Raw genomic sequence first — 26,475 nt, 5'->3', positions numbered from 1 at the left:
CAATTGTGAATATCGATAAATAGAACAGAATTTGCATAAAAACAATTTAAAATGCCCCTTTCCAGATGCTTACCCCAGCTGTTTTAGGCGTCTATTCTCATTCCATTTGCAGCCGTAATGAATATATTATACCCGTCTAATGATGACTTTCAGCATCTCCTCAGTAAGCAACCAGTCGCTATCAATTGTGCGCGCCTGCTAAATGATAAAATCCTCACTAGGAGGCAATTCCGTGAGCGGGGCTCACGGATGCTGGGATTTAATGGAACGTTTTGGTAGATTGTATGGGATTCATCGGCCATCCGAGGTTTATTACCGTTGGGGATTTACATTTTTTTTTTTTTTTTGCACTCAGGCAGCAGAGAGGAAGGAGCTGTCAGTATTTCTGAAAATGCCGCTTCAACTGACTGGACTGGTGTGACCACCGGTTGTGACACATTATGTGACCCCCTTTTTCTTTTCCCTTGCTGCAATGCAACCAAAAACTTATTTAAAACTTGCCATAGACTGAAATAGACATTGCAACAGTGGACACCCAGTAAAATGATTGGTTTCACAATGTTATAATATTATTGTGGTGTACGTTACAGTGGTTTAAAATATCGCATCTATCGGCGATGTTTCTAATATCAGCCCTCTTCAAAACAAAAGTAAAATATCCATTCGAAGAAAACATTTGACAATGTCAATTAAATCTGAGCTGATTAGAATTGCTATTATGGGAAAAAACTAATACAGCCTTTCAGCTGGATGACTCATGTTGTCTTTCGATTAGATTTTTTCAAATTTAACAATAATAATCAGTGTTGTTCAACTTTGGCAAAATTACCCCGAGATTGGTATCGCAATACAATAAACAAACTTGAAATGGGAAACCAAAATGACATGTTTGCAAAGTATGCTCAAGATTGTTAAAGCACTTTTGACCTTCCATGTTCCACCTTTGATAAGTCGCGTCTGATAAAACTTCGCCTCTTTTACTACCAGATGTGCCGAACTAAATCAAGGATAGCCTCTTATTTTGCCTCTAATGTTTAGCTTTTATTTTTTTTTACCTGCAGACTTTTTAATCAGTATCTTAAAGTGTTTTTTACAATCAATATTTGTGCTCGCTCTTCCTTAGCAGAATGTTTCTCCATTCTTAAGACGACGATTAAATGACTCAGTCCTGGGAGTCGTTGTGACGACCCCCAGCTCGTTAAAATGAGCCATTTACCCCCACATTATTGTACGCCACTTCCCTCTGTAGACTGGCAGAGAAAGAAATTAGTTGGTTTGAATCCCTCTTTTGGGGCGAGGTGGCGGGTGGTGGTAAATGCATGGGGGGTGCGGGGCTTGTCAAAGCACAAGTCACATAGTTGGTATAATCAAACAAAATAAAACCAACTCAAATGACGAGAATAGAGAGGGTCAAAATGGCCTCTGATTGTGAAGTGACATTTTTTGGCACCAATTTTCCCGTCTTGTTTGTCACTTCACAAGAGAAGCTCATTTTTTTTCCACCACCAGCGAGCCACACACGCAGACACACACAAATTGCATAGCTCGGGTCTAAATATAGAGCAGATGCTTCAACTCCTCCTGGTGCCATTCAGCTCTCAATCTGCCCGCTCCGTCCTTTGTTGTGCACATGAAAACGCCTGTGGCTGTCCTGTCTGTCTGCTGCTAATGTCCATGTATTCATCTGGGATGGGGCAGGGGGGGCTAGCATCAGTCGAGCTCCTGATCTCATGCCTCTGCTTCCTCACCTTTAACCTGCCGTTCGCCTGGCCTGCCCACCGCTATTCTGCGTTCAGCGTCCACGCCGCCGTCAGCTTGGGTACGGCCGAAGGACGTACCTTTTAGTAGCTTTGATTGTCATGAGATTGCCTGTCGGACTACGTCACGCCTGTGCGCGTGCCGACATCGATGAGCTTTTAATAGCTGGCGGTCTGCAAAGATTGGGGTGCGCAGGGATCGGCAACCGGATGCATGTTACTTCACGCAGGGGCTGACCTCCATCTTGACCTGCTCCTTCACTTTCGCCATCTGCCAGGACTGTTTTTCTGCCTTTTTAACATGCTAAAATAATTCCTCTTTTCTTTATTAATCCCACCAAATCAGGAAGCAAGACCTATTGTTTTGATTGTTGTAGGTTAGTTTGTTTATTAAGCAGTGTTGGCACATGCCAAAATGTGCTACTCTCAAGTCCCGTCACACATTATTGTATTTTCCAATAATACCCAACTATATTTACCATTTGATATGTACGTGGGACGTACAAAGGACGACTATCTCGAGTCCTCTCTCTAGCTTCTTCCTTGACAGTAATGACATCTTTTTTTATGGTTCCTAAAATAATACAGTACAATATGCTATATGTGAAGTCTCAAAACACGTTTTAGAGTTGCAGTTTTTTCACTAGGGCATGCCAGTAGACATGAGGTCCTCATTTGGTGTGCGGTAAAGCGTTGCCAACTGTCATTTTATTCCACGTTTGTTAGCAGGATTGTGTAAAAATGATGCACTGTCAACTAAAGTTTGTTGAGACTTGTCACATGTGCCAAGGAAGAACAGGTTAGATATCATCCATCCATCCATTTTCTTATCCGCTTATCCTCACAAGGGTCGCGGGGCGTGCTGGAGCCTATCCCAGCTGTCAACGGGCAGGAGGCGGGGTACACCCTGAACTTGTTGCCAGCCAATTGCAGGGCAAGGCGAGGCAAACAGCCGCACTCACAATGACACCTCGGGGCAATTTGGAGTGCCCAATTAATGTTGCATGGTTTTGGGATGTGGGAGGAAACCAGACCTAACCACGCAGGCACGGAAAGAACATGCAAACTCCACACAGGAGGGACCGGGATCAAACCTGGGTCCTCAGAACTGTGAGGCCAACGCTTTACCAGCTGGTCCACCGTGCCGCCTTAGATATTGTTAACGAAAAAGGTATAGAATTGCAGAGAGGTATACATTTCTCATTCTCTTTAGTCCTTCTACATGAACAAGAAAGTAGCTAACTCATCAGAAATATTTTTTTAACGTTTGTCCCAGGAATTAATTTTTTTTTGTATTTGCAGTTTGAGTTACAATTGTCACAATTTGCATCCCCTGGAGGCAAATGGTAGATTCACATCCGTCCCTTCCTAGCACGTACGTCATGCTTCATAAAGCAAAAAGGAGCCTGCTGACAACATGTGAACAGAAAAAAACAAACATAAACCCCTGTGTGAATATTTTTTCATTCTTTTCAATTTCATTTTCCTTGACATTGGAAATCAAGATGAGCCATTTTCCATGCACTGAAGGTGGCATAGTCTTTCACCATTCTCCATAAACAGAATGCTAAAATATTAAAGCATAGACAAATATTTGCTTGCTCAGCGTCACTATTTTTCACACTTTTTTCAAAAGCAATGATTGTTTCTATTTTTGCCATTTGAATCATTCTTCATTGCTCCACGATACAAATGTTGCGTTGTTTCATTTCTAGCACATATGTTATTGTCTATAAAGACCAAAGTAGATTGTTCGCTAACAAATAGAAAAAACAAATGGGGCGTACTGTTTTCCACTTTTCTTTTTTTGGTCTTTGACTCACAGCAGACCTGTCGTTACCCCTAGAATTACAAAAAAAAAAAGGATGTCCCGACCTTGTCATCTCACGTCACTCCCTTTAAACGACCAAGTTATTATGCTCCATTTTTTATTTTTATTGCTCTTGTTGACAGTTTAGCCATTCCAGAGTTGTCACTCCTTTTCACATTTGACTTAGTGTGTCATACTTTCCATATTTCTCCTAAATTCCCTGAGCTATTCCCATTTTCTGCAGATGTGGCGTCGTGTTCATGTACAAATTGAATATTTCAAACATTAAATATGCTGTTTTCCAAATTATTGTGCAAATTATGTTTTTCCTCAAATATTCCTAAATAATCAACACAGATGACTTTCAACAGAATTTTCAAGTCATTGACAGAATATAGTTTGAATGTTTTTAAACAGGCGGCACGATGAGTTAGCTGGTAAAGCGTTGGCCTCACAGTTCTGAGGACCCAGGTTCGATCCCGACCCTGCCTGTTTGGAATTTTCATGTTCTCCCTGTGCCTGCGTGGCTTTTCTCTGGGCACTCTGGTTTCCTCCCACATCCCAAAAACGTGCAACATTAATTGGACACTCTAAATTGCCCCAAGGTGTGATTGTGAGTGCGGCTGTTTGTCTCGATGAGCCCTGCGATTGGCTGGCAACCAGTTCAGGGTGTGACCCGCCTCCTGCTCGTTGACAGCTGGGACAGAATCCAGCACACCCCACGACCCTTGTGGGGATAAGCGGCTAAGAAAATGGATGGATGTTTTTGAACAACCCTTCCATATATATGTATATATTTTTTAGATAAATAACTTAAAAGGCACTGTTCCAGATGATTACCTCCAACAGAGTTACATTGGCAGCATGAGGATGTTCTGTTGTCTGAAATCAAAAGCTAAATTTAAAAAAGCATCTTGTCAAGTTATTTATTTATTTTTTTTTACATCGGACCATTTATTTGATAGCAGCTTCATAATTGTTGCATTCATTGGACTTGCAAGGTTTTGGAGAGTTTCTGTTAGAATTTCTTTGCAGAATAATCTCCCACACTTGCTGTTTGGATGTGAACTCCCTCCCACTCAATACTCGAGTAAAATATCGATACTTGGAAAACCTATTTAAATATAGTCCCAAAGTACTGGTATTTGTACTGTGTGGCTTCCCACAAGTGGCCCTCAACAGTATCAGAGTCGTATCTACGAGTCGACTTTTGAAACACCTCGACACACATTTTCAAATTAAGTAAAATGTCATCAGAAAACCGCATACTCGAGCAAAGTAGAAATACCTGAATGTACTTTACAATACCTATAAACAGTCCCCATCTTGCTGAAGTATAGGGAATGCACTTGAATCCTTTAAGTTTAAAAGATGACTAAAACAAGCTGGCCCAACATTATCCTCTTCTGCACTATCCATCCATCCATCCATCCATCCTGAGGGCTGAGTTGAAGAGAAAGAGCATGCACACAGTCGAGTGTCACGGCATCGCACCCGTTAGTATTTTCTTTTCTTCACGCGTGGCACGAGCAGTTCACTGAGGAGCGCCAGTGTCGGATTGTGTGCCGCGCCCCACTCGTGAGAGGGTTTTGACAGGCGACGCAGGATGGCCTGCAGAGAGGAAAGGAAGACACTCACTCAGACATAAAAGCGGCAGGTCGGGTCAAGGGCGCTTTTCTGATACCGGGCATGACGGAGAAGTCTCTCCACAGTAGGCTGCATGGCCTCTTGTCCAACAGCACTGCCGAGCTGCAAGTGCGGACATTTTCCTGCAGCTGGTGGCGGCGTCTGATTACGTGCTCTACTAAACAACAACTCTGGGTTTTGCAGCAAATGCGCTCGTGCACTGGCCTGCAGTGTCAACACACTCGACAGTTGGCGCTCACTCTCGTTTGTTGGACAAGCCACCTGACAGACATGATGTCAGCCACTGTATACACATGTGGTCTCTTTTTCACCTGTGTAGTGGAGCAGACTAAACAAAACAAAACAACAGCAGCTAAGATGGCGCTCAATGGCCAAACATTCCAAATTCTACATCACCGCCGACAGTTTTGAAAAGCTTCTTCTTTATGCTGGATTTTTTTCATGAGATTGAATGCTCACGCTCAACGCTTTTTCCAATAAGCGGCGGCACGTTGTGAACAATCCTTGAAAAAGCGAGCTTCAAACATTTTATTAGATGCTAGTCGTGTACATAAAACAAACACATAGCTTTCCCTGACTCAGAAGTCTGTGTAGCTTAATGCTAACAAAAAAAAATAGCATTGACAGGCTAATGAATCACATTAGAATTGCAGTGTCATAATCCATGAAGTAATGGATTTTTGAACATAAATGGGAAAGCAGTACATGGAGGGAGACAATATATCCATATTCACAAGAATGTAGTCTTTATTCTTTCCCAAAACAACTGAAATACAGTGAAGAAAATAAATATTTGAACTCCCTGCTATATTGCAAGTTCTCCCACTTAGAAATCATGGAGGGGTCTGAAATTTTCATTGTAGGTGCATGTGCACTGTGAGAGAGGTAATCTAAAAACAAAAATTCCGAAATCACAATGTATAATTTTTTACTGATTTATTTGTGTGATACAGCTGCAAATAAGTATTTGAACACCTGTCTATCAGATAGAATTCTGACCCTCAAAGGCCTGCTAGTCCGCCTTTAAAATTCCACCCCCACTCCATGTATTTTCCTGAATCAGATGCGCCTGTGTGAGGTCGTTAGCTGCATAAAGACACCTGCCCACTCCATACAATCAGTAAGACTCAAACTTGGAACATGGCCAAGACCAAAGAGTTGTCCAAAGACACCAGAGACAAAAATGTACAACTCCACACGGCTGGAAAGGCCTATGGAGAAATTGCCAAGCAGCTTGGTGAAAAAAGGTTCACTGTTGGAGCAATCATTACAAAATGGAAGAAGCTAAACATGATGGTCAATCTCAGTCAGAGTGGAGCCCCATGCAAGATATCACCTCGTGGGGTCTCAATGATCCTTACAAAGGTGAGGAATCAGCCCAGGACTACACGACAAGACTTGGTCAATGACCAGAAAAGAGCTGGGACCACCGTGTCCAAGGTGAGTGTTGGTAATACACCGAGACGTCATCGTTTGAAATCATGCACGGCACGGAAGGTTCCCCTGCTTAAACCAGCACATGCCAAGGCCCGTCTTAAGTTTGCCAATGACCATTCGGATGATACGGAGGACTCATGGGGGAAAGTTTTGGAAGGAAGACAAATGATGAGTTCCATCTCAAGAACAGCATCCCTACTGTGAATCATGGGGGTGGTAGCATCATGCTTTGGGGGTGTTTTTCTGCACATGGGACAGGACGACCGCGGCCATGTATTGTGAGATTTTGGGGAACAACCTCTTTCCCTCCGTCAGAGCATTAATGATGGGTCGTGACTGGGTCTTTTTCAACATGACCCGAAGCACACAGTCAGGAAAACCAAGGAGTGACTCCGTAATCTTTGGAGGGAGCTGAAACTCCGTGTTTCTCAGTGACAGGCCAGAAACCCGTCTGATCTCAAGAAGATTTGTGTCATCTGGGCCACAATCCCTCCTGCAGTGTGTGAAAACCTGGTGAACAACTACAGGAAACGTTTGACCTTTGTCATTGCAAACAAAGGCTACTGTACCAAATATTAACATTGGCTTTCTCAGGTATTCAAATACTTTTTTGCAGCTGTATCACACAAATAAATTGTTAAAAAAAATCATACATTGTGATTTCTGGATTGTTCTTTTTAGATTATGTCTCTCACAGTGGACGTACACCTACGATGAAAATTTCTGATCCCTCCATGATTTCTAAGTGGAAGAACTTGCAATATAGCAGGGTGTTCAAATACTTATTTTCTTCAATGTAAATGTTTTATCTGTGTTGGGTTTTCTCCAGTTCCTCCGACTTCCTCCCACATTTCAAACGTTCAATGACACTCAAATTATCAATAGGTGTGATTTAGAGTATGAATTGTTGGTTGTCTGTATGTGCCCTGAAGTTGACCTCTCGCCCGAGCTCAGCACCCTGAGTGGCAATAAGCAGTAATGAATGACGTAAATCTAATATGATCCTAGATAATCTGACAAGTTAACAAAACACTACTTAATGAAGGAACTCTCTTTGGAGCGATAATGCTCGACGATGACAGAGTTCTCTCTCCTATCGTGGCAATATTGTTACACTGTACTACAGCAGGGCGGCCCGGTGGATCAGCTGGTAAAGCGTTGGCCTCACAGTTCTGAGGTCTCGGGTTCTATTCTGGACCCGCCTGTGTGGCGTTTGCATGTTCTCCCCGTGCCTGCGTGGGTTTCCTCCGGTCACTCCGGTTTCCTCCCACATCCCAAAAAACATGCAACATTAATGGGACTGTGATTGTGAGTGCGGCTGTTAGTCTCGATGTGCGCTACGATTGGCTGGCAACCAGTTCAGGGTGTACCCCGCCTCCTGCCCGTTGACAGCTGGGGTAGGCTCCAACACTACCCGTGACCCTTGTGAGGATAAGCGCTGAAGAAAATGGATGGATAGATGTACTAAAGTGTCAGGAACAACACCCATCCTTTAGGGGGCAGTAATGAGGATTACATAGCAGTGGAGAACTGAAAACAGTAGGAGGACATCTTCACTGTCTTCCATGGACCTCCACTATTGAGCCTGGAAAAGTTGAAAAAACAAAAACAATGCACAACTCAGGTCTAGTGCCCGTTTTGCAGAGGATTGGAGAACGAATTAAAACCAGAAAGACAAGTCCCAGGTAACGGAAGGTGATTTTATGATTACTATTAGTATTATTATTTAATTTTAATGCTTAAACGCATGTTACAATTCTTGTTAGAAACGTCTTTGGAGCTGTGTTGATGCTGCAAGATTTGTTTCTGTGATCCTAGTGCCCCCCTCCAAGCAACGGTGTATGCTCACAATCACATTTGGCAAGAGCAGAAACGAGTGAAGCATAAAAACGTCCCGATTTAGGCGGCAAGAAAGAGACATCAGTCCTCTTCCTCTCTTTCCCCGTGTCAGCTAATTTCAGATTCCCATTCATTATTGATGAGCGGGAGGCATGAATTTATCTGCTTTTCATTCCTCCGGGGCCAAAACTTGCAGCCACTCTTAACCCTGTTTAGTCGCTGAGCGCCACAGCTGTTTATCATTTGATTCAAACCATCTTCTTGTCGTCTGAGCTTCACCGTCATGATCGTATTTTCTGCCAACTGCCTCTCAGATCACAAAGAAATATAACAATTCACAAAGTGGCGCCTTTCATTGGTCTCTATGGCGATGGCAGCACGGTCAGTGCCTGCGAGACAGTGATGGAGTTTGCTTTCATTCTCATCTGTTCAGTTTAGGCCGGCTATCACAACATGCTGCTATGGCGACAGCCTCTTGCAACAAACCGGCCGGATCTAATATGTAATCAGTCATCATTGTTTCCATGGCTGCGTTCGTTTCAATCACTCGCTCGTGTGGTCAATTTGGTAACCGTGGCCCTCAAATAGGTTGTAATGGGATACTTGACCTTGTTATGGGAGTCATTTTAGGGATAAAATGACTTTAACAACATTTGCATACACTTGTGTCACGTCCCATTATGTTGATTAATATCGTCTTTTTGGAGAGCTGTATGATCGCCGTGGCAACCGAGGTCTTTTCAGCATTAGTTTGGTGTTGTGTGTCATGATAGTTTGTATAAATTTGTACAAAGCAGGGACCATAGATGATGATGTCTTATGGAACTTTCCATTTGGCACTGGAATTTAATTAAGACCTTTTACGTTCATTTGGTTCTTCAATTTAATCCAATTAATCCATCATGCCTGAGCATTACGTAGCAGACTCCGAGCGAAAGTTACGTGGTTGTTTTCATTTGGCCGTATCTCAGCAAACATGAGCTGTTGTTTGGGCAAAATTTGTTTTGATTTTAGATCGTTGAACACAAGCAGTGGAGCAACCGAAGTAGACAGATAATATCACAATACTCACGGACATATATTCTTTATCCTCTATGGAAAATTAATACCATTAGAGCATCTTATTGAGTGACTTACAGAAGTTTGCAGAAGTTTTATTCTTTGTTTGTGTTTCCATGACATTACTCTTAGTGGCCAAGGCCAATGGCAGCAATAAATTATGATGCATAAGCTGTTTAATTCTGCACATTCTATTCAAATATTTTCACATCTTGAAAAACGATCAAATTTTTTTGTGATAAAAGATGATTTAAAACACAGTGTGTGTGTTTGTCTGAAAGCACCACTGTAGAATCATCTGTGTCTACCCTTGGATTTCAACATTTGCTTGAACTTAAACATGGTATTACGACGGTACTGGTGACCTTTTGACCACGTGGCATATTTCTCCCATGTGATCTCATGGAGTTTCCCCATATGTTCTTAGCTGGACAACTTGGACGAGCAGGCTGCGCAGATCAGAAGAGAGCTGGATGGTCGTCTTCAGATGGCCGACCAGATTGCACGGGTGAGTTCAACGCTGTGGGGGGGCTTTTCCTTTGTTACACAGATACTAAGTTGTTGAAAAGGTGTGAGCCTACCACCCACGGAAACCAAGTCGGTACTATTTAGATTTTATCAATGTGTATAAATGGTCAGGTATGTTTGTCCAATTTAAGAAGATTCAAAGACCTGTATCCAAAAATTCTGCCTTTATAATTCGGGTTAGACTTGCACCTCTAATAACATGGCCGATTTAAAGCCCCACTGACGCGAAAAGCATGATTATGACTAAGTTTTTAATTAAAAAAAAAAAAAAAAAAAACGGCAGCCGTGATGGACCCATCCGTTTTTTCACCACACAACATGATTTTGACATATACGGCTTTTTGTAACTCCCGCCATTAAAATTCTCTCGAGGGTTTTGTTTCAGAGAAGAAGCAGGAAGTGACATTTTTAGCAGACACCCACTCGGGCGGTCTCGTGTGTTTATACTAGTTTTACCTCCTGGAAGGAAAGTAGCTCTTTGTTCCTTCATGTTAGCCAAAATGCTGGCTCGTTGTATTGCCAGATATTGTTCGAACACTCGGGAGGATGGATTTACCCTTCATACTTTTAAAAAAGACCCGGTTCGTCGTAAAAAATGGATTGCACAGGTGCAAAGAACGAGAGCTTTGCGGGTTCCCATTGACAGGTAGGTGTGTATAGAGCTACTAAATAAACAATAGTTAGGGGGGTGACGTAATCCTCTCAGAACGTAACAAAAGATCCGCGTACATAAGTCAGGGGTGCTAAATGTGTCGATGTGCCCGTCGGCACCGTGTCCGCCGAGCACGGCTTTGGCGACACCTCGTCTGCCGAGTACGGCTTCGGCCGAGGTGGCTCATACATACTGTCGGGGGAGTCTGTTGTTAGTTAGAAGTGATCCACATATCATCTAAATATGGCTCGAAACGATAGGGTAATATTGCCCAAGTCACTTCACTCGATTGTGAGATGTTCTCTTCTTCGAAAAGAGCTTCTGTGTCCCATAGCAGGGGCCACTACCTGTTTTCAATGGCGCATGTCCCGGTGTAACATCTGCTGATCACGTAGCAGGCAAAATATGGCTACAACTTCAATGTCGAGTAAGACTTCCGCAAATTTGCGTATGGATGACATGCTCTCCGCTCATATTTATTTTTTCATTTGACATTGAAATGAATAATGTTATATGTATTTTTCATTACAATATCTATTCTACAATGTACATAGGGACGTCAGTGGGGCTTTGATAGCAACTGCAGATCCAAATCGGGAACTACTGCAAATACAAAATAAACATACAGAGTTGGTAATTAAAGTGTGAGCTGAGAAAACGACGACTCACATTTACTCCACTGCTACAAGTAATAAAAACACATTTTCTGACTCTGTACAGGGAGGGAGGTTCCCCAAGTTTGTATCAAAAGACATGGAAGCCATGTTCATTGAGGAACTCAAGTCTTCAGTGAACCAGCTGATGGCCAATCTGGAGAGCATGCCTGTGTCCAAAGGTGGCGAGTTCAAGCTCCAGAAGCTGAAGCGAGGACACAACACCTCCATCATCGACATGGGCCAGGAGGATGAAAACACGCTGTCCAAGTCTGATGTGGTCCTGTCCTTCACTTTGGAGGTAAAGTCTTTTGAGTGACCCACCTAACGAGGTGAAGCATTTAATGGCACCTCCAAAAGCTACATTAACCACTGCTGCATGGAATACGGTCTCGCGTGTCCAATTGAGTCATATCTTCCCGCCCTGAGCTTTGCATTTTAATGCTTTACGGCTACACGTTAGTTTTATTAACGTGTCACATGCAGGACAGGAATTTACTGTTTGGAAGAAGAAAAAAAAATCCCTGTATGACCTGACAGTAGTATATTAGTAAATCTACCGTATTTTCCGCACTATAAGGCGCACCGACCTTCCATGATTGGCCTATTTTAAAACTTTTTTTCATATATAAGGCACACCGCGTTATAAGGCACATAGAATAGACGGTAGAGTAGAGGCTGGGGTTACATGATGCATCCATTACATGGAGCTGCACTAAAGGCTCGATGTTGAGCCATATAGGGGGCACCCGATTATAAGGTGCACCGTCGGCTTTTGAGAAAATTAAAGGCTTTTACGTGCGCCTTATAGTGCGAAAAATACGGTATCTATGAAAAAAAAGCAGTCCTCTCTGCCCCACATCTTGCAACACAGATTAGACTTTTAAGAAACCACCACACCAGAATCACAGAAGAGGTGAATGATGACGTGTCAGTCACAGCACAGTGGAAAGTGAAATTCAGTCGTTCTGTATTTGGACACCCACGTTCATTGGTATGCAGCGAATCTTGGGATGGGGGGCCCCCAAGTGATACACAAAAAAGTGCAACATTTCTGGGCACTGGAAGCATTTTACAACTGGGATAGCCTTCAACGAAGCTATTATTATGTGATAACCTCCCATAGCTGCAGCCCCTGAATTTGGACGTGGCTGATTCCGTGCATCCACATATCAGCTTGTCCAAACTGACTTTAGGACAGACCACCAATCAATAATATCTAAAACCCGTGTGTAAGAACATATTAGCATTCGGCGGACATGTAGTTGTCCGAACCAGACACCACGAAGACTCCTTATCTGCACCTGACTAAGTTTAGAAACAGACAGCAGACTTCTTCAGACGGTTGAACAGAAGCCGCGTGAATAACAGCCCGACACTTGACATAAATCCTCCTTTACCTGCTCTTTAACGCCAGGTATGAGTCATCTTGTCTCAGACCGAGCTAGCGACTCGGAACGGGGAGCCGTCACAGCTCGGTCCCCATAATGCAGAGCTATTTCCGCTCCGAGTGCGCCATGTGCGAGATGCAACACTTTTTTTTTTTTTTTTGTCCCTGCAGCTCACTGCTGAAATAGGCGCATCATTCTGATAAATGTTGCAAGCAATGAATGCAAAGCGAGATTTTGACGGTTACATATGTGCATGTGTTGATTGTGTGTGTGTGCACATGTAGGTGTGTGTGTGTGTGGAAGGGAGGGTGGGGGGGGTTATCATTTCCACAGAGCCCAATTATGCTGCATGTTTGCTGTCTAACTGACGCTGCAACCTACAAAATTCCCTCTGAAATCTGACAAAAATATCTTCACCATGTCCGGTTAAAGTATGGTTTGTCTTTGTCTAATATTCCTTTTGATACATACATGGCAGCCTTCTGAATGCGTATATTTTTGTTTTGCTTTCCACAGTCCCACAAGAGAAAACAACAAAGTATGTGCTTTGGCAAAATGAGAGTCCGCAGTTAAACTGGAAGCATTTGACTTGGATGTTAGCCCTGAGGGCACAGAGACATTCAGCACGATCAAATAATGACCATTTCAGTGCCAAATTTATCAACTTCAAAATTAACCACCTGCTGCATACTTGATGGATTACTGTATTATTATCATTAAGGTTCATTGTCAAGTTACTCAAAAGTTTCCGTATAAAGGCTTCATTTACTTAATTGTTTCACAGAATTCAGTCCCTTGCTAAATGTCAAGCAAAATTTGTTGATAGGCGTGAATGCTGTTGTTTGGAGAGAAATACAAATAAGAACAGACAGAAGACTTTATGACTCCAGCAGGAGAGGCAAGTGTCTTTATTTACTCTTTACTTGGTGTATCTTTGTCCCAGATGACCTGTCGCGCTCACTTTCTGTCTCTCGCTGCAATAACTCTCTCTTTTGTTCCGCTTGTGCTTTGGCTGCGTACTCGTGCATAATGCTGCTTATGAACAAACAAAAGCAATGACAAAAACCTCCCCTGAGAGGTAATGAATTCATAATTTTCGTAATAACCGCATGTCCTGTCACCAGGCCTGCTCCGAATGTGCACTGTACACTAAGAGTGTTTAAACATAGAATACATCGGTGGCAAGAAGTGGTGTGGTTAAAATCTGGAAAGCCATTTTTTGCCTCTGACTCCCCCTTCTACGTTTCCTCTTGCCATTTTTAGCCGCCTAATCTCAGAGCTATTAAAAGCCACTCATATATTTAATCTGATAAATTACTCCCAAAAGATGCTCGTACAGATGCAAAAGGTAAGTGTGTTCACTTTCATAGAAATTTCCTGGGGCAGTGTTTTAAGTACGAGAGATTGTCCCTGCTCAGATCCTGTCCTGTGCCTTTCGTGCTCCAAGCGACCCATCCTCACAAGGGTCGTGGGAGTGCTGGAGCCTATCCCAGCGAAAGGCAGACCACACCCTAAACTGGTGGCCAGTCAGTCGCAGGGCACACATCTCCACCTGTCCTGTCCCGTTCATCTTAATTTTGCCGATGGAAAGACTCCTGTGGCGTGTGTCCTTACAGGTGGTGATCATGGAGGTGCAGGGCCTGAAGTCTCTGGCCCCCAACAGGATTGTGTACTGCACCATGGAAGTGGAGGGAGGGGAAAAGCTTCAGACTGACCAAGCGGAAGCATCCAAGCCAACGTAAGACACACACACAAACACGTACACGTTTGCAAGGTGCAAGAGCAAGTGTAAGTTTGTTATTTGTCAAAGTCCATCGTGACAGCCGATGTGCGGGCAGGCCGGGCTTTACGCTGGTGTGGCCAATTACAGCGCCAAGTTGTCAGCCCGAAGTACATTCACATCACCAATAAAGGCAGAAGAGGAAGGTTTTATTTTTGTTTTGTTTTTAAAGTCTGTTGTAACAGCCAGTGTGTGGACAAGGGCATCTGGCTGGAATGGCCACTTTAGAGTGCCTCATTGTAGCAGCTACCCAATGGGATAAATTTCAGCCTCACGGGTTTATTTTTGCAGCTCAAACATTTTGGTTTCAGTGGCGTAATTTTTTAAGTTTATTGTGAAGCCTCATTTTATGTATTCGGCAATTTTTTTTTTTAATCATTCAAATCTGACAAAATTGTTAATGACAAGCTTCTCTGCGTCAGGGAAATAAACTCCAATTTGAGCACAAATTCTTTTGCATTTTATTGTAAAATTAGGGAGCACAGTGGGCAAATGGTTAGCATATTTGCCTAACAATCCAAATTTCGGCCTCCCCGTGTTCTCCCCGTGGTTGCCTGGGTTTTCCATTTGTGCCCTCTTGTGTATGTCTCAAACTCAGCTGAGATGAGGCCAAGTGATATATCACATTGAAGGATGTTTAATTCTAAGCACGATTTCCAATTATTAGTTGTTGTCAGTTGCATAGCTGGTGAATTTTTCTGTTCAGTAAAACTATGAGGTGGACTATTCTCTTCAGATTGTCAGTTGAACGTGTCCCATATTCACACTTCTAAGATGTTTTTATGAGAAAGTAAAGAAAAAAAAAGGTTTTCCGATTTCCTGGTAATAAAAGTCCTTTCTTCTCTTGACTTAGTCTTGAGGGTTCCACAGTTTTACGTGTCTGGAGAAGGAGAGACAATGTGGGAGCCGAGCCCTGTCTCGTCTATTAACGCACCTCAGATTGCGCAACAAGGTCACCTTCATGCCGCACAAATGCCGCCATGCAGGATCATCGCTGGCCCCTCAGCAGCGTCTGCGCTCTGCTGCACGAGTTCTCAATTGCGTATTTTTTCTTGAAACTTGGATATTACCATTAAGAAAATATAAAATATTCCGAAGGTGGACTTTATCATTTGTATTATAGAAAGTCTCACATTAAATGCTTTTCTACACGACTAAAAACTACAATCACGGTCGCATTTTGTTGGCTACATACCTCTTTAATATTCCATTCAAAACTCAAATAATTTATCTTTGTCAATAAATATTATTTTAATACAGGTGTTGTATTGGCTCTCATTAAATGGTTGGTGTGATACACAGTTAAGTTATGCTGTGTGAAGTCGTCAAGTGTTCGAATCCACATTTTGTCAAGACTGTTTTAAAAATAAGACTGGAAGACAAAACTGGTCACACCTGCGGAAATCAATGTTAATATAAATGTTGCAGGACAGCGTCATGTTTGCAACAACAACAAGATAAACATATCTTAGAAAAGGAGGTTGCAGCATTCAAAGCAATGAGCTGTCGTCAACAGTTAGTGTTGCCGCTTAAGTGCACAATAAAAACGGCCACGAATTCTCTCAGAACCGCACTGTTGTTGTCCCTTTAAACTGAAATGGAGATTACCCGGGTCTCGCAGGTCTTTGGCGTCTTCCTGCTGTACAGCCAGCCACTCAGTCACTCTGGGTGGTAAGATGCGCGTGGATTGTGATTGTCATAACCTGCCGAGTTCAGATTTTAAGATATGTGGCGTATAAACAGAATATATTCAGCCCAAACATCAGGAAGATGCAGTATTATTGTTAGTGTGTGTCTAGAAACAATGGGCTGTCTGATCGTTTTTTTTTTTGTTTGTTTGTTTTATTATGCAGTTATGTTGCAGAGTGATGGCCACAATATCCAAAATAGAGCCTACATTTTTATTAATTTATGCCCATATAACGTATTTATTTCCCATTTGATTTACGCGAGAAAAGGTGGAGGTGGGAAAATCAAACCCTTCTGCCAGACAGCACTATAAAAGTACTCCAAGGCAATAAAGTCTCTAGTGTTGTGGGTTGTCATGGAAACTGACCTCTGGGGGGGTCATCTGTGCCGTGTCTTTCAGCTGGGGCACCCAGGGCGACTTCACCACCACACACCCTCTGCCTGCTGTCAAGGTGAAACTGTTCACCGAGAGCACCGGAGTTCTGGCACTGGAGGACAAAGAGCTGGGCAGGGTAACGCGTTGTTTTCCCTTTCGAAACAAACATTTATTGAAATCATGTTGTAAAATCCATCCATCCATTTGCTTAATCACTTATCCTCACGAGGTTCGCGGGAGTGCTGGAGCTTATCCCAGCTGTCAACAGGCAGGAGGCAGGGTATATCCTGAATTGGTTGCCGGCCAATCGCAGGGCAGAGAAGAAAATCTTATTTAAATAATATTTTTGGAACAAGAAGCAGGCATCTCGTGTAATCCTGTGGAGTGACCTGATCTAGGAAGTGTCAAAACTGAGATTTCTTATCCATGTACCTCTCTTTCTCTCGTTACATTATGCGGGGGAACATAATGAAGTACCTGCAAACTGAGCAAGATGTTTACATGCACGTAATTGTTGAGCTCATTAGCGTCCGTGATATACTTCCATCTATTAAAACGCCCAAAGGACCCTTGTACACTTTTGAACCCACGAAGTCACAGAAGTAAAAAAAAAAAAAAGCCATAAATTGTCAATATAAAAATATTATATGCTGAAATGGGATCCGGGCGGTGGTTCAGCTGGCCTCACAGTTCTGAGGTCCCGGCTTCAATCCCGGACCTGCCCGTGTGGAGTTTGCATGTTCTCCCCGTGCCTGCGTGGGTTTCCTCCAGGCAGTCCGGTTTCCTCCCACATTCCAAAAACGCGCAACATTAATTTGGACACTCTAAATTGCCCCTAGCTGTGATTGTGAGTCCAGCTATTTGTCTCAATGTTCCCTGCGATTGGCTGGCAACCAGTTCAGGGTGTGCCCCGCCTCCTGCCCGGTGACAGCTGGGAAAGGCTCCAGCACTCCCTCGTGAGGATAAGCGGCAAAGAAAATGGATGGTTGGATGGAAATGTGATCTGTTAAATGTGCGGCGTAGTTTGTACATGCCACAAATACTAAGACCAGTGAAGTAGGTTATCCAAGGTCGCCCTCGCGCTACCACTGATGCCTTTTTTTTTTAAGCCATTCTACTTTATCTGGTTAAATGAGTATGTAGCGGTCCTCCGGGTAAGGTAGCAATGCGGTGATATATTGCCGATCACTCTCCGGTCCCAGAAGTAGAGGTGACCTTGGCTGTGGCGAGGCCTTCTGCTCTCCCGTTGCAAGCAACACTGGCAGGAAGTCTGACTTCTTCAAAGCTCTTTAATGCACCAAAGAGGGATTAGAGACGGAGGCAGCGGGGAGCGCTGGCATGTTTCTCTGCCTCCGTTCCTTTCGTTTGTTTGTTCACTTGCAGAACAAGTCAGACACATCGCCGGCTCAGTCAGAAACCACACACACACACACACACAAAAACCATTCACCTCGTGGTTTTTAATTTGCTCCAAATGCAGGTTGTTCTACACCCGACTCCCAACAGCCCCAAGCAGTCTGAGCTCCACAAAATGACCTTGACCAAAGCTTGCCCCGACCAAGACCTCAGGATCAAACTCGCCATTCGCATGGACAAACCGCAAAATATGAAGCACTGCGGGTGAGTAAGAAACTGGGCGGCCGTAGGCGCCGTCGGTTCTCCGAGCCTTTTTAGTTAACTCTCAGCTCCTTGGCCTCCTTTCTGTCGTGTACCGCGGAAGAACGTTGGCAAGTACACGACACCCTCTGGTGGACGCCGGGATCAGCGTTTCAGTTTTGATTTTGAAGATTGTTCTTGATATCATTCAACAAAGATTGAGGGCTACAAATGTGCCATCTTGTGCAAAAGCAGCACCGGACATTGTTCTTAATATGTCTTTTAATGAGGCGCTTCTTTTGCTTTTGTGTCTCAGTGTTTGCCGAATGTTTTGGCAGGTATATGTGGGCTTTTGGGAAGAATGTCTGGAAGCGCTGGAAGAAGCGTTTCTTTGTTCTTGTGCAGGTGGGTTTTATTTAAAAAAAAATATATATATATATATATATATTCCTAGAACATTTGAACTTTTCCCCTATCCAACTTGCAAAATTTTCAGGTTATACCAAAACAATTTTCCCATAATTTTTTTTCCTCATAAAATTTGAACTTTTAACACACAACACTGAACGTCTGTCATCTAGTTTAAGGTCTAAAACGTGTCGAAACATTCAAACTTTTTTCTTGGAACATCACAAGTTTTCGCTTGTAAAATTAGGAAATCTTGTATAAGTACAGTACATATTTTTTATTAAACATGCCTTTTAAGTAGTATTGTACAACATTTTGGGGGGAAATTGTTATTTTTTCACACGTAAAATTACAATGTTCTTTTATGATCCATTTATCACATCCAATGACTGGTCCGCATCTGATTTGATATATTTGAAGAGCGGTCTCATATTTTCTTCCATAGGTGAGTCAGTACACGTTCGCCATGTGCAGCTACAGAGAGAAAAAGTCAGAACCACAAGAGCTCCTCCAACTGGACGGCTACACTGTGGACTACAGTGACCCGCAGCCAGGTGAGCTGGTTTCAGTCTCCAAATTGTGTTTTTTAAAGGAATATCTAAGCTCGTTACTCTCCTGTCAGGCTTGGACGGCGGAAGGGCTTTCTTCAACGCTGTGAAGGAGGGCGACACTGTGATTTTCGCCAGCGACGACGAGCAAGACCGCATCCTGTGGGTCCAGGCCATGTATCGCGCCACCGGCCAGTCCCACAAGCCTGTCCCACCCACTCAGGTCCAGAAACTTAACTCTAAAGGGGGTGCCGCGGCCCAAATGGATGCTCCCATCTCTCAGTTCTGTAAGTAGGCCGAAGCACGTAAACGCCCATGTAGACCGTCGGTAGTTTCGTCCACGACGCAGTGACGGCTCATGAATGTCTCACGCTCATGCGCTCCACTCTTGCGGTCACAAACGTGCTGGTAGAACTAACACACAAGTACATACACACAAACAGACACAGACACACATGCACGCACGCACTCAGACACATGCCTTGACTTGACCTCTCATGGTTTGGACCACCACTCATTCACTCCAACCACTCCCAAAGGCGCCAACCTTACAGGCAATCCCATCAGCTTACTAGCAATGACCAACTCAAGAAAGGTGCGATCATCGTGGTGCGAAACCACAACAACCACCTCACATGAGATCTGAACATTCAAGCCCGCTGGGGTGGAATTCAAGCTGACGTCAGCGTGTCCTACTGTCGTTTGCAAACCTTAGGCCTGTTTTATGCACTGAATGGTGGCCAGAAGTGTTTTATACAGTATACCGCTACCTTCTAATCACTCAACATGTCAGGTAGAAAAGTGAAGGTAAGACTGTCCCTAGTCGTGTTTTATCTTTCCCCAATTCTGTTCATCAATGTCTGTTAAACGCTCTTGAAATCAATTCACGTTTACTGCAAATTGTTTTAGTTCAAACATCATTCTCAGTCGGCTACGTAATACCAATAACAAACTTTCCGACCCACTCACTGATTTGATTCACAATACCGCGTTTCACTCCTTCGTAATAGATCCTGCTATACGGAATATAATAAGGATTTACAATTCGCATCTTTTCAATCTGTTGTGTAAGGAAAATCGTCAAGCGACAAACCTTTTGGCGTTCTTCAAAAACAAAATCACCAAAATAAATCCCCCGAAATGTGTATATTGTTTTCCTTCCACCACATAATTGCATTGAAACTGCATTTAGATAATTGGCTCAGCTCCTCTGAACCCTATCACATAAATTCTTTGTTGTTTCTCCATTGGTTTCTTTGTCCAGTATGTGATCGTTCTTGTGATTAGTCGACTCCTCTGACGCCAGCTGTCGCCATTCAAAGTGTTGCCACGGCGACACGACCTCACCGATTTCTCCCGACCCCGCCGATCTCCCACCCCCCCCCCCCCCGACTTCCTCCCCTGAAACATTGTGGAACACTGCGCAAACATGTTTCACCCCCCTGGTGGTCTTGAATGGCACTGGGATCATAACGTACATCTCCCTCCTGACTCCGCTGCAGTGCTAAACGACAGTCCCGGGAAGAATTCTGATTGGACTTTTTAAAAGGAAATTCTTTATTTTAAGAGGTAACCTTTTACCCTCGAAGTATGCTAGCCTACGTAATATATAAAAAGAATCGCAAATAAACACGAAAGTAAACGATCCAAGAAATAAAAACCACGGAACAAGCAGTACTTGTTGGCATATAGTACATTTTGGACTGATGCATTATAGGATTGCGCAGTTTTGTCAAAAATGATTGCCTTCCTGTTCAATTTCATGGGCTCTTGAGACTTTTTAAGCGAGTCCTGCCGTGATAGACATGTCACCTTTTTTCGGGGTGATCAGTTGAGCTGGTGCCACGGGGTATTATTTCCAAACTTTCCAAGGAGCGCAACTGAGTTTTGAGGGGTTGTGTTCGGGGCACCAACTGTACAGCGTGTTGAATTTCACCAGGATTCATGCGTTGGCAAAAATTGGTGAATTATCATCGGGCATGAAGAAGCCCTCCGAAAAGCCGAGCCATTCGTCGGACGGAGTAATAATAAAAAGCAATTCCGAGAGGAAGACTGACACATTACAGCAAATGTTCTCGTCAGCTGGAACATGATTTATTTTCAAAGGAGGAAATAAGAGGAATTGAAGCAAAAGAGGACAAAGCGAACTCTTTATTTTTAGAGCTTTTGCAATGACTTCCTGTACACATTTCAGACATACTAATAAGCACATTTGTATTTCTTTCTCTTTTTTTTTTTTACCGGTCAATTTAAAAAAAAAAAGTGTTTTTAACCACTGAAACTTTGGTGTTCTAATAGATTCCGACCTGACTTTCAACAGTGGCATGAAATCAATCACAAAAAGTGCCTTTTTCCATCTGAAGAACGTATCGAGAGTGAACGCTTGCATGTGTCAAGATGCTCATTCATGCTTTTATCTCAAGTAGCCTTGACTATTGTAATGGTCTTCTGACTGGACTCCCCCATAAACAGCTGCACCTCATTCAGAATCTGCAGCTCAGCTTCTGACCAAACAGGACAGAACATATCACTCCAATTCTAAAGTCTCTACACTGGCTTTCAGTCGGTTTTAAAATAGCATTTTAAAGTTCTGCTACTAGTCTATAAATCACTAAATGGCTTAGGTCCTGAATACATGAAAGAAATACGAATGGAATACAAACCCAGTCGAGCTCTGAGATCGACTGACTCAGGCCAAATAGTGCAGAGTCCAAAGCAAACATGGCGAAGCAGAATTCAGCTATTATGTTGTACACACATGGAATAAGTTGCCAACAAAAATGATATCAGCCCCAACTGTGAAAGTTGTTAAAGGCAGGTAAAAAAAAAACTGTTTTCTCATGCGTTTATTTCAATCTTTAAATATTTCTTTCACTGCACAATATTTCAATTGTCTTTTTTTCTGTTTTAAATGTTTTATTTCTTTGTTTTTAGATGCTTTTAAACACGTAACACACATTGAGTTACGTTGTGTATGAAATGCGCTATGCAAATAAATTTGCTCTGCTTTGCTTTAGCACAACATTTTTGACAACAGGCCGCAAAGGGAATTTAACCCATGGCTCTGAAAATGGTCATCTGTGAAAGCAGAGGGTGTGCGTGTTAAGTGTAACCATGTGTGAGTGTGTCTCAACCAAAACAAAAATAGCAGACCACAGTGGTGTTGTTGCATTTGTACTTATTAAACACGTCAAATATTTCTGTGGCCACTGGAGACACCAAATTAAATTGCAATCACGCGCGAATGTTTATTTTTTTTCAATGAAGGTAATATTAAATTTAAATAAAAAAACAACTGCGCTGAATAAGGACATTTATAATTGACACTCAAACCTTTGTAAAGAAGTGTATACAGCAAGTACAACAGTGTTTTTAAAAAAACACGAGATTGTCTGGGTGACCCAAACTTTTTATGTCAATGAATCATATTCAGAAATATGCTTTTGGATGAGACAAGAAGTTTCCTACTATCACCATACAGTAAATTCTTTTTTACAAAACTGCTATATATCACCATACTGTTTACGCACAACCATTAACGTTGACGCTAGCTTGCTAGGCTATATAACGTTTCGTGCTTGCGAGCCGTATCGTACTAAAAGTATGTGAACATACCTCAAGCAAGTCTTAAATGAACGTCATCGTCATCGTTTCCCCCATTTTGTTCTTTCAGTGCACGTGGCGCGATCCGTTGTTGTTGTTGCTGTCACCACGCTAACAAGTAGAACTTGTCGCGTTTGAGTTGACAAGATAAGCCTAGCGATCATTCAAAGTGGTGTGATCGGAATACAAAATTTCATTGCTGTATTCTGACATCGTGCAATCGTGCAAGACCAAATTGGTCTTGTAGACTGACCCAGGCGTGTTGTCTTTCCCACACTGCCGACTTGTTTTTTTTTTTTTTTTTTTAATAACTTCATTGGTGATCAAGTATTTAGAGTACTACATGAAATGACGACAAGGCTAAAAAAAAACTGACTTTTTGATTCAAATATACTGTCCATGATAGAAATGCGGAATAAATATCTTTTACGGAGACAATCATTCGACGAAGTACAACATTATAGCCCACATCTGTCAAACTCGAGGCCCGGGGGCCAGATCTGGCCCGCCACATGATTTTATGTTGACCGTGAAACCAAATTTAGAATGTCAATTTCCATGATTCTTGTAAAAATTTGTACTAACATTTCTAATTGTCATATATCATAAATGCTAAAGTTGAGATATTACAAGCATTTTTGTGTTACCAAATGTGAATAGTTGAAAAACACATTGCCCTTGATTTCCGATTCTTAAACTAGTTCATAAATTGGTGATGTAAATACGATGAGATGATTAAATATTTGTTTTGATTCGCAATCAGAACAGCTCTCTGAGGGAAACCGGAACAACAATGTGGCTCGCGAGAAAAACCCTGTCGTAAAATGCTAATTATCGTCCGGTGCCGGTCAAGCCGGTCAGAATTTTATAAAGTTTAGTGCTTAGGCCAACAGAGAGTCCCTAATGTCAACATAGTGGCACCTCTTAAACTCCTTTGACCTTTAACTTCCCTCTCGACAGGTACTGTATGTGTTGTCACACACCCAAAAAATGGGTGGTACCTCATAAGTAGTCCTGACCCAAAATGGACAAGAAAACACTACAGCGGAGTGACGGGGATGCTTGACGCTCTCTTCCTCTCTATCTCTGTCTGCCTCGTTCTCTCTTCAGTCCGCCTCAGCGTCTGTTGTCACACGTCGTCTTCACATGTACTCACATTCAGCCACGAGGTCTCATGTCGGTATCGGTCGTCGTCGTTGTTGTTGTTGTTGTTATTGTTGTTGTTGTTTTATTTTCTTCTGAGTTGTCTTTTCTTCTTCGTGCTTTGCCTGTCTACCCTTCTTCAGTAATGCCGCAAGCTGCTCGGTTGAGTCAGGGTCTCTCGTGATTGCTCTCCTCCAGCCTTGTTGCTAGTCTTTATGTTATTCTGGTTTGTCCCTTCTTACCCTGCTGTCTTCTAGCTGGACTCAAGGGTAAGTGCTTCCCTGTAGCCGGCACAGCTCAGATAATCCCCGCCGATTATCTGACCAATGCAACGCTCTTTCTTTCTGCCTCTCTCTTCCTCCTCTTTCTCCTCCTCTGCTCCTTCTTCATGTCTCGCTTCATGTCTTTAGATATTAGTTGGGAACATTTTTTTTTCTTTTTCTTTTTTCCTTTTTGACAACCTTCACTTGAGGATCAAATTATAGAAGCATCCATTCGTGCCAGTATAGGATGCATGTCTTTATTCTAAGAACGTTTTTATTTTATTCTATTATTTATTTTTTTGGCTAAATATTTGGTTAAAGTGGGGTATGATAGTTGTTCCTGCATAATTGCCTTCTCTCTTTGCTCACATTGGTAACCCGATCCCTCAAGAGTAAAGCAATTTTTGAGGACCAGAATGAAGACGGATTGGCCTGATGTATGAAATATTCACATGAATTATTAATACGATGTTAAAGAGCTGGAAACAAATCTTTAATATTCGATCGATGGAAGGTGTAGAATTCATTTTATGCGAGGCAGTGAGTGGCATCAATGTGTGGATAACTGTGCCGACGTGCTTTACTGCAGAGGGCTCAATTTTCAATTTGCTCGCAGACGTTTTATGTTTTGCTTCTTCTTGCTTTGACGAGAGTTGGCAAATATGTATGCGGAGTATTCTGAATGCCAAAGACAAGGAGTAGCTCACGCCGCCCCTTCTAACGACGAAATACTCCGAAACTTGCCCTCTTCCCCCTTCTCTCCATTCCTCCTGCAGTAGCCCGGGCCTGTAAATATGGAGGCAAGTGGGGTGGTGCGCCTCCTTATAGCGGAAAATCTCATGTCGCATATGATTTGCCTGAATAGGAGTACACGTCTGCCATGTTTCCGTTAGTTTCTTTCAATACAGGAGGTTTCATTCTTGAATCCCCTTCCCTATCCCCCCCCCCCCATCTCCCAGAGAATGATACAGTTCTGCCTATGTTGGCTTCATGCAATTTACCCATACTTGCACCGATCTGCTACCCTGTTCGAGTTCTTTGGTAGTGACATGCCTGTTTAGTCTGCTCGGTAGATGACCATGAACACACCGCAACACGTTCAAGTATTGTCAACTTGCAAATGCGTAGAGAGAGAAAGAGAATTCAAAGCAATCCAATCCAAGGGAACGCGATTTCAAAATCTGAACGCAGGCTTGCAGATGTACCTGACGTTTAAAATTCATTTCTTTCTCCAAGCATTTTATTGCAAAACACACCCACTTATATTGTCGCTGTCAGTATTTCTCAGCTGGAATGAGAGCGCCCAGTGTGCTCACTCATTATGTCCTCGCTTAATCTAATCAAAGGACAAACAGGTCAGACACCTACTGCCCAACACCCTGCAATATCACCTCTCGGTGACTGGACCATGATTAACGCTTTCCTCGTGGTCCGCCTTTTCCCCTCTATTGTCCTCTTCCTAATTTCCGTCAGTGTCCTCCATTTCCACTATGTGTTGTCACACTTGGTTTCTTCTCTCCTTTCACAGTCTCACTTGTCCTAACACTCTATCTTCCCTGTGCACATTTTGGCTTGTCGCCTCGCAGCTTTTTCTTCCTCCGATTTAAGGGTTAACTGTAACCTTGTGTAGTTTCCCTCATTAGAGAGGATCTCAGATGGCCAGGCGCCCGCATAGCACCCCCCCCTCCCATCAGCCTTTTTCTACCCGGAGGTTGACGGATGTCGCTTGTGGTCCCTCCAGGCCCCGCCCGGCGCATTCCACTCCACGCCCCCTCCCTTAGCCTTCACCACCTTGTCTGTGTGTCACGGACCTGAAAACTGTTCCTCACGCGGAGGACACGACAGCGTCACCTGTATGCATTCACGGCCACTTCATTAAGTACGCCTGCGCAATCTAATGCGGTCCGATGCAACAGCTGAATCCAAAATTGGGGATTGAAAGATTCACAGTATATCTGGCAAGAAAGGATAATGTAAAAAAATTAACAAAAGAGCAATAGTTTTGAGTTCGTTAGCAAGTCATTAATTGGGCATTTTAAATTGCCCCTAGGTGCGGCTGTTTGTCTCCATGTGCCCTGTGATTGGCTGGCAACCAGTTCAGGGTGTACCCTGCCTCCTGCCCGTTGGCAGCTGGGATAGGCTCCAGCACTCCCTGCAGCCCTTGTGAGGATAAGCCGCAAAAGAAAATGGATGGATAGTTCGCAAGTTAACCTCATAGCAAGTTTGAGGGACTGGTTATAGATAAATTCACAACTTCTCTCCATGTACTCGATCTTCCTCAACATTCTAAAAACAT

General features: G+C 43.0%; 1 protein-coding gene across 6 annotated transcripts in view; it reads left to right on the top strand.

Moving 5' to 3' along the window:
- Positions 1–26,475, top strand: part of cadpsb (Ca2+-dependent activator protein for secretion b) — a 98,934-nt gene that overhangs the window by 39,821 nt on the left and 32,638 nt on the right. For all 6 annotated transcript variants that reach the window (XM_061833471.1, XM_061833468.1, XM_061833470.1 and 3 more), the window contains exons 5-12: positions 9,977–10,057; positions 11,450–11,683; positions 14,390–14,511; positions 16,643–16,754; positions 18,099–18,238; positions 18,553–18,619; positions 19,068–19,176; positions 19,245–19,457. In XM_061833471.1, coding sequence (XP_061689455.1) covers positions 9,977–10,057; positions 11,450–11,683; positions 14,390–14,511; positions 16,643–16,754; positions 18,099–18,238; positions 18,553–18,619; positions 19,068–19,176; positions 19,245–19,457 — 1,078 coding nt within the window. The remainder of the gene's footprint in view (positions 1–9,976; positions 10,058–11,449; positions 11,684–14,389; positions 14,512–16,642; positions 16,755–18,098; positions 18,239–18,552; positions 18,620–19,067; positions 19,177–19,244; positions 19,458–26,475) is intronic.

This window comes from Syngnathoides biaculeatus, chromosome 10 (genome assembly GCF_019802595.1).
Source record: "Syngnathoides biaculeatus isolate LvHL_M chromosome 10, ASM1980259v1, whole genome shotgun sequence".
NCBI lineage: Eukaryota > Metazoa > Chordata > Actinopteri > Syngnathiformes > Syngnathidae > Syngnathoides > Syngnathoides biaculeatus.
The sequence above is the reverse complement of the archived record's forward strand: the minus strand, read 5'-3'. Positions and strand labels throughout refer to the sequence as shown.